General features: G+C 34.9%; 1 protein-coding gene across 2 annotated transcripts in view; it reads left to right on the plus strand.

The window, feature by feature from the left end:
- LOC100887937 (tyrosine-protein kinase TXK) overlaps positions 1-8,886 on the plus strand; it is a 44,850-nt gene extending 35,964 nt beyond the window's left edge. For both annotated transcript variants that reach the window (XM_030980261.1, XM_030980260.1), the window contains 4 exons: positions 324-439; positions 1,177-1,337; positions 2,158-2,271; positions 4,170-8,886. In XM_030980261.1, coding sequence (XP_030836121.1) covers positions 324-439; positions 1,177-1,337; positions 2,158-2,241 — 361 coding nt within the window. In that variant the 3' untranslated portion in view covers positions 2,242-2,271; positions 4,170-8,886. The remainder of the gene's footprint in view (positions 1-323; positions 440-1,176; positions 1,338-2,157; positions 2,272-4,169) is intronic.
- The last annotated feature ends 653 nt before the right edge of the window (positions 8,887-9,539 follow it).

Genomic DNA, 9,539 nt, shown 5'->3' on the forward strand with positions numbered 1-9,539 from the left:
CGTATTTTTCTTTCCCTCTGTCTAATTTGTAATTTGTACTTACTGTACTGTTCTTGTATTCCCATTCAGTTTCTTTTTCATCGGTATCATTTTTTATATTTCTATAAGTAAACTCCGAATCTGAAAAAAAGAATTAAATGTATACTAACTGATTGTCTATTTTGCTTGTGTAGGTATGTAATGGATGATGAGTATACCAGCTCAGGGACTAAGTTTCTAATATCTGATTGTCTATTTTGCTTGTGTAGGTATGTAATGGATGATGAGTATACCAGCTCAGGGACTAAGTTTCTAATATCTGATTGTCTATTTTGCTTGTTTAGGTATGTAATGGATGATGAGTATACCAGCTCAGGGACTAAGTTCCCCATCAAGTGGGCTCCACCTGAAGTACTTCATTACACAAGATTCAGCAGCAAGTCGGATGTATGGGCTTTTGGTAAGTAACATTGACAGTTAGATGGGCACTGCATGATACTTATATCATACAAGTAGGTGCGCGTGATGCAGTAATAGAAAATATAAAGTACAATGACGAAACATAAGTGTCATGGAATTGCGTCAGTCAGGATCGTTCCCAGGAGTAATATTTACAACTAAAATATCCCATACAATTCAGTTGATAATTTTCTAATCATCACTAATTTATAAGAGTTTTTCACTTAACTGTACACCCAAAGCATTATTTAGATTAAATAGTAATACCCATACTGTTAACCTAAAGTCATGTTCTTGAGAAACTTATACTGCAGAAAATTATCAGATTATACAGTCGAACCTGCTTTAGTGACCACCTGTCAACAAACACCACATATTTTGTTTCCCTTGAAAATGGCTTCTCATTGAAACATGTACTGAAGGAACCTGTCTACAAAGACCATTGTTTCTGTTTTCCTTGGGCAGTCGCTATAGACAGGTTTGACTGTAGCAAAAGAATAGTTTAGGACACACATTGTAAATATGATCAGAGTCATAAAAGGTTGTTTAAAGGGGAAAGCAAACACTAGGGAGACGGCGCAAGGCTTTCCTGGATGATCCTCAGGCAAGTTGGAGAAATGTTGGTTTGTTTGAGAAGATCCAAAACAATAGAGAGACAGTTGTTTGATAAGATGATAGGGTGGGTCTGTCTTTGGCTAGATGACTAGTATTGATGATGCTGAACGCTAATCTCTGTAGGTATCTTGATGTGGGAGGTGTTCTCTGGTGGTCTAGCTCCATACCCTGCTATGAGCAACGTAGAGGTCGTGGATCAGGTCACAAGGCATAACTATCGTATGGAACGTCCTGATCATTGCCCTTATCAGATGTACCGTATCATGAAGGATTGCTGGAGAGAGGTAAGTGTGTGCGTGTGTGTATTGGGTTTTTACAGTTGGTATCAATCAGTTATGATTATAAACGTCTGGGGACCGACCTTTAAACGTCACCATCCAAAATACGTGACTCAGTTTCGAACCTGCATCCTCGGCTGAATCAGTTTGTAACTTCCATTGTTAGCTGGATTAGAGAGGCACGCTACAATGCCCAGTTAAGATTTGATTTGATTGTTACAGTTTTATTTTGAGAGGAGATGTACAATGACCATCTATGCCATACAAACATCATGTTGATTTGGCATATCAAGTTTGGTTATTTGGTTTACTGATTCAGTGTATGTTTTTATTTTATATATAAATTTGCAAAATAACTATTCTTGACAAAAGAATCAATAATAAGTTTTTTGGGAATTTTAACCAGGATTGCTTTGCAAAGTTTTGCCTATAGTATATACTACTCCCTAACTGTAGAGCAAACACAACAATTTTACATGGCACTGACTTGTGATTTCTTTCATTATGTACTTTATAAACCGTTTTTTTCATGGCATATAGGTCTGCTTTACCTGACATTTTTCTTTTCGTTTTGGGGGTACAAAAATACTTTGGATTGACCTAAGATATTAGAAATGCTTTGTGTGTGTAAGCACTTTCAAATGAATTACAGAGCTCCTAATATTTAATTGTAATAACTTGCTCTGAGCTATTTTCTTGAACTGTAATATCTGTTTTGTATATCATGACTGTCCTACCAACCACGTCTTTCTTATCTGGTGATATCAATTGATTTCTATTACATTTTTCTTGACAATACATCCTTATATTACTTTGTTTTGAACAGAAAACAGACGATAGACCATCATTTTCTACATTAATTGGAAAACTAGACCAGCTATCAGACAAGACAGAGTTCCATCATTCGTGACATCCGCTTCGTAACTGAAACGTTGATGTGGTGAGTATACACATCTTAAAAACCGTCAACACTACTGGGCCAGAAAGGATTAGACCACACAGGGAGGTCACTGACAGTTGGCTCTCTCATTAACTCAACTCTCAACTAACATAAGAAAAAGAGGATCATGGGGGACGAATAGGCACCGAATGGGGAAGTTTTCTATATAGAGTAGGACAGTGGGGCTTTAAAGAGAAGGTTTACTTCAGATGAAGATGAACAATAATTATGAGCTTTATCATTCTTTTTACCTCAATTTCAAAGAAAGTAGTAGTTGAAATATCCCCTGAAAGGGATTGCTCTGTATATGCCCTCATATTCATAATATGGGTGTGTAGTCCCACATACCCATTATTGCCTGCAGTTCATGTGATTTTCAGCAAGAATGAATCAATTTCTTTTGATTTTTAACATTCTTAAACATAAAACATAGTATACATTAATTCATATGTACTACATAACCTTTCCCAATTGCTTCTAGACATTTTCTTTCACAATTTAAACAAATGACTAGTTCTCAACTTCATCTCTTAAGTACATCCGGACATCACCTAAACCCAACACAAAACCTGATGAGATTAAGAAACTATTAGAAATATAGAGAAGTAAAAGGAGGGCCATTAAATAAATATGATTGATGTTCCATACTTGAGTAGGATACTTAATGCATTACATTTCTTTGTAAGTGTGTGTTGTCATTGCTGTAAGATTACGATATATTGTATTATATACCTCACTTAAGAAATCCAGCCATCTGATTGGTCGAATTGCATTCATAAACTTCAACTGTTCCTGTAAAATTCTCGGTAACCATGCATAAAACATTTCAATATTTTTAATAACCATGGTTATTAAAAAAAGTTGGTCAGCGTCCATGGTTACCCCATAGGTTTACATGTTAAAAATGGTTTGAGCGATGGAGGATGCCGTATGTGTGCGAAGGATTGGTCGGTAATTTCAATACAATTGAATCTCGATCGATCTTACCGACAATTTTATCTTGCATTGTTGACATGAAGACGAAAATAAACTTCCAAAAACAAAAAAACAACATCTGCCGATAGATCTTGATCTAAGTTCGTGCCAATATGCATTGCAAAAGTAAAAAAAGAGTCCGTATATGGAGCTTTTGCGAAGCATTCATCACACGCGAAGCCGGTTTCAATCCATTTTAATGTATATATTGGAAAAAACTGCCAAGCATGTTAACGGCGGGCCATAGCCGAGTGGTCTAAGCGTTGGTTTTCGGTACACCTTTTGTTGTACGCAAGGGTTCGAATCCCGTCTTCGACAAAAATGATAAATATTTTTAATTTTTCATTTTTTAGTCTATTTTTTTCGGCATATAAAAGTATTAATGACTGCTAGTATTAAAAACAACATCTGCCGATAGATCTTGATCTAAGTTCGTGCCAATATGCATTGCAAAAGTAAAAGAAGAGTCCGTATATGGAGCTTTTGCGAAGCATTCATCACACGCGAAGCCGGTTTCAATCCATTTTAATGTATATATTGGAAAAAACTGCCAAGCGTGTTAACGGCGGGCCATAGCCGAGTGGTCTAAGCGTTGGTTTTCGGTACACCTCTTGTTGTACGCAAGGGTTCGAATCCCGTCTTCGACAAAAATTAAAAATATTTTTCATTTTTCATTTTTTAGTCTATTTTTTTTCGGCATATAAAAGTATTAATGACTGCTTTAATATTCGAGAAATAGTTGTTTTCATACGCTCTCGGGAAGGTTAGAATTGGGCTATTCCCTCGGCAAGCCTCGGGGAATAGCACAATTCTAACCTTCCCTTGAGCGTAATAAAACAACTATTTCTCTCAAAGCAGTCATTAATACTATAATACATGACATCTAACTTTTGTGCATGTTTCTTCCTTATGTTCTTTGGCAGTGTGCTAAGGTTTACAACTCAAATGGTCCTAGTCTCCAGTGCCCAGTCACTTCGTTGTGATGGGATTGTGTCCTAGTCTCCAGTGCCCAGTCACTTCATCAAGATGGGAATGTCATTAGTCTCCAGTGCCCAGTCGCTTCTTTGATGTGGGAATGTGATTTGTCTCCAGTGCCCAGTCACTTTATTGCGATGGAAATGTGATTAGTCTTGAGTGCCCAGTCACTTCATTCAGATGGGAATGTGATGTTGCCTGCAACGCCCTATTACATCACCAAGAAAATACTCTCCAATTCTACTTGAGAGAATGTATGCATGTTGAATTTTGAGCAAAAATGAAAAAGAGAGAACTGTAAAAGAACCGTTTGTAGCCACCAATGATCAGAGGCTAATACAAGGATTCTAAGGGACTGTGTGATGAGCTTGCATTGGGACTTAAACTGAGATTGTTTTACTCTATAAAGAAGGGCTGCCTCCTTAGAGTGAAAATGAGCTGTCAAAAACCAGCATTTGTGATTCCAGAGAATGTGTCACGTCAATCCTAGTCTACAAACACAGTCTCTGTTCTACAAACTTCACTGTGTCCTAGATTAATCCTAAACAGGTTGAGATGGTACCAAATGGTCAGGGATGATTCTAGTAGGAGACCTTCATACAAGGCATGTACATGTGAGAATTGGTCTGCAGAGCCAATAGCCTCAGAGCCAATATAAGTGTAAAAGGTTTATGACTGCATTCCTCACTACTACATGCATCAACGTGTAGCTATCTTTTCTCTCATTCGATAACCCATTCACATACATGACAAGTGCAGATTATTCACAAAGACTAAGATGGACTTAAGTTGGACTTGAATTAAGGCAGGCCATTCAGGCCACTGGTTGCTCTCACCATTGGTCTCTCAAGGGACGTCACAAATCTACAGAATTGAACAATTTTTATAGTTTATTGTTGAAGAAAAAAACATTGTAAACTATTATACTCCGTAGGCAAATTATGCCCTTAAAAATTTGAACCAGATGTAAAAAATGAGGAAAAAACCCTTGGAACTTATGCTCTTTAGATAACATTGTTCCTAAATCATGAACTATCAAAAAATATAAATTTTATAGATTTGTGACCACTATCTGTACTTCCCTTGAGAGACGGATGCCACGAATGATGAGAGCAACCAGTAGCATGAACGGCCTGCCATAGTTCTAGTCTGATGTAAGTCAATCTTAGTGTTTGTGAAACACTCCCCAGGTCAGATTATTCCAACAACCCACCAATACAATCCAATAGAACAGAGTTATTCAAACACTTTGTGAAGAAAATGCTTCTAAAAAATTAGAATTGTGGAATTAATGCTTTCCTTAACTTTCAGTAATGTTGATACTAGCCAATCATGTCAACTCAAAGTTAGACTGGCTCCTTCAATGCAAATATGGCCAAGGTATTATTATAATGTTCATCATGTTTCATGGTTGTTCATTACTTTGGATTTATTTTTTTACCATTACACAATTCTCATTATTGTAAGTAACTTTATGTTTTCATTAAAAATTTGTTTTGTACCTGTACTCGTCATTACTCACGTTTTATACACTATGTAGATACTTTTTCTATTGTATGTAAAATACTATCACAGTTTTGAGAAGTCTTCTAATAAAAATTAAACACATTCCTTCTAAAATGCCCATTCAAGGTAAGGAGCATCCAATTCAACTTGACAATAAAGTAAATACAAGAAGAGATTAACATTTCTTGTGTACATTGTGGCTGTAGAATGTTTGCATTCATGTAAGCAAAGCACAAACTTTTGATACAACTTATGCGCAGTTGCCAATTCATTCTTAAATCTTTATTCATTAATAAATCTTCTTCTCTTATTATCTTGTTGAGAACCTTTAGGGACATAATTCTAGGGGAATGTATTAGTATCATCATGCAGATTTTTCTTTGATGGAGTTAGTATGATTTATTTCTGTATTTGTCTCCAGAGATTAGGGGGGGGGGTGCTAACCTTCTTGTTTTTTGACAGTTACATATTTTTTCTTCAGCCAAAGGAGCTTTGAAATCAAGGGAAATATTGCCAAAATTAGTCTTAAACCCTGTTCTATTTCAACAGAAGTTCTATAAGCTATTCCTTCATTTTTTCATAGAGTCTCAAGAAAAGTGAGCTTGTGTATATCCTGTTGTATAATGAAAGGCAAAGAGACTTTTAAGAAGCATCATAACAATCTCATTATTATTTATTCAGAGAGGCATTCCAAAAGATACTTTTCAATTCCTTACTACATGTTCTTTCAAAGAGTGAGTTTAATTGAGTAAAATGTAGTGTGAAAGGTCTTCAAACAATCTTTGCTCTGAGTATTGAAGGTTCATTTCTTTCTTCCTATTTTGACAATTTGTGTTATGAAATGCCTTAAATGTCGCTAATTAAGAAACCTTTTGTATAGATAATTAGAAATCACTACATTGTTTTGCATACACAAGATACTATGCAATAGATGCCATTGTGTTAATATATACTTCATATTAATTGCTCAATATACTATCATTATCTGTGTATATTTTAGTGAATGGCACTTATTCCTTTGGGAATGAAGAACTTTACTGATGTACTTCCAAGACATTTTTACATTTTTCTGGGTTTTTAAAAATCAATTCTTTGACATGTTTTATAATTTTTATACATTTGAAATATTTGGATATCAATTTTTACAGAAGCAATATATTTTTTTAAAGAGTGTGTTATACATTTTCTACGGCTGCAGTTTGCATGTTTTGCATATTATTTTTGCACAATCAGGTCTTTGGAAATTTTGGTAGCAGTCATTTTTTAGATTTGTATTATAATCAGACGTTACTAATGAACTTGGATATATTTCTAAAATACTGTTTAGCATATTTTGTGCCATTACACAAAATATTGTGAATGAAAAGAAACTACACATAATTGTGGATATATCTCTATAAGATGAACATTATTACAGATTTCAGGCAGACATGTTTTGTGGCTTTGAAAATGCATTGAGTAAAAAGAAAGAAATACAAAGTCATTCCCTTTTAAAAAGAAATAAATACAAAGTAATTTCCTTTTAACACACAGTTTCTGGGGTTTTATTTTTCAACAATTTTAATATATTCAGACACTCTCTTCCTGGAAATACTAAAGGGAACTTGTAAGTGTGTGATGTGTCCAAGATTTAAGCTTTGTTTAATTCCATTCCATTTCATACTTATTATTAACAGCACAGAAATCATTTATGTTAGTCACTCCTTCCCTACTTGAAGTGCAAAGCCACTTTGCAGCAAACTAAAATTCAAGTGTGTATTCTTTTCTGGATCATCATTCCATGAATTGGTTATGTACACACAAAGTATATCTTCATGAGAATCTTTCCTTTTGATAATATAACAATATTTTTTTTACTGCCTTATTACTGTTTACAATTGGATTTGCTGTATATATTCCATTAAACTAGGTGCCTCCATTATTACAATTTTGCAATTTTTGTAAATTTGTTGTAACATGTACTTTGTTTTATAAGGAATCAATTATCAGCAGTGTTTTTTTATAGTTTATTTTTAGCAATAATATGATTACAAAGTTCACATCAACTCAAAATGTATCATGAATTGCTTTCAATGAAAGCATTTAATTTGGGCCTTTTTTATAAAGAGGTTGGGATTCTCAAGAAGCCATTCTGAGTCTTCCATGAATCACACGTCTACTGTAAAACAAGTTTCATAAGTGGTCGAGAACAAATTTGGCTGTTATTACAGTTTTATTTCAAAAAAGTTTCTAGTTCTATAGTATGCTTGCCCCTGATATTCTATTAGCTGCAATTAATATCAAATTCAAGGAGAGCTTAATATTGAGCTCACATTTTATGAGATGGGGGGTCTAGTTGCTGTTGTATGTATGTATGTATGATTGTGAAAGTAGTTAATATTGAGCTTACATATTATGAGATGGGGGTCTAGTTGCTGTTGAGCTATGTATGATCGTTAAAGTAGTTAAAATGGAGATGCCGTTTTCCTACTTTGTAAATCTGAGAATAATTTCCATGATTGCAAACACTTTGAACAACTTGGGGTCAATTTTAATACCCTTTGGCATTACTTATGGAATCATGTTATGATTATATATTACTGATCGTTATAATGTTTTGTTATATTTATGACTGATTGGTTCAGCTATTGATATTGCCCTTGTATCAATATCTTAAAAACCATTTCAGATTGTTACTTCAATCCTGCCAATATGTATAGTTTGTAATACTCAAGTGATATGTGACATTGCAATCTTTGTATCAGACTTACATACCATTGGTTTGTTTGAAGTCTGTATTTCAAATTGTGGCTGATGGAATATCATTCATATCAAAGTCGCATGTCATATAAGAACATCTGTGGTGGAGTGTATCATGAAATAGAATTGATATTGATATTTGTGATGTAAATTGATCAATATGTATATTATGCTAAATGAAACTCCTTTGTGTACTCATTGTATGTATAGTCTGATCAATCATGTTTCTATGTTTATACGACTACATACAATCACTTTATATTTGTAAATATGATCTCATATAAATATATCTATATATAATATGCATCAGTTTTTGTAAGTTTTAGTGGTGGCATGTATTATGATGAAGCATTTATGCTTTAACAAGCATGAAGTCATCAGAGAATAAATGTTTCGTGGTGCGAGGTGGAAAATTTTAAATGTTATGTTCTGGTCGTGTTGGATATTTTAAGGATATACTTGTGTACGATGTTGTTAATGAATAGGAGAGATAGAGAGAGACACGTGATGCTGATGATGGTGGTGGTGGTGGTGGTGGTGGTGGTGATGATAATGGTATTGGTGATGGTGGTGGTGGTGATGATGGTGGTGGTGGTGGTGATGATGATGGTGGTGGTGGTGGTGATGATGATGGTATTGGTGGTGGTGATGATGATGGTGGTGGTGGTGGTGATGATGGTGGTGGTGGTGGTGGTGGTGGTGGTGGTGGTGATGATGATGGTGGTGGTGGTGGTGGTGATGATGGTATTGGTGGTGGTGAAGATGATGATGATTGTGGTGATGATAAGATGATGATGGTGATTATGATGACGACGATGGTGAATACAAGAAAGAGAGAGAAGAGAGGATGACAGCGAAAAAGGATGATTTGTACGTAGAAAATAAAAAAATAAAGAAGCCTCCGTCCACGATTATAGAGATAAATGACAAGTATATTAACAATTATTGAATTAAGAAGAAGAAGGATATATGAAGAATGAGAAGGGGGAAATAAAATGAAAGGAAGTGAGATATGGGAAGACAAACTTCTGAAATGGAGGTAAAGTTAACAGGCTCAAAGATAGGTCTAACTA

This window comes from Strongylocentrotus purpuratus, unplaced genomic scaffold (assembly GCF_000002235.5).
Source record: "Strongylocentrotus purpuratus isolate Spur 01 unplaced genomic scaffold, Spur_5.0 spur5_scaffold_11, whole genome shotgun sequence".
NCBI lineage: Eukaryota > Metazoa > Echinodermata > Echinoidea > Camarodonta > Strongylocentrotidae > Strongylocentrotus > Strongylocentrotus purpuratus.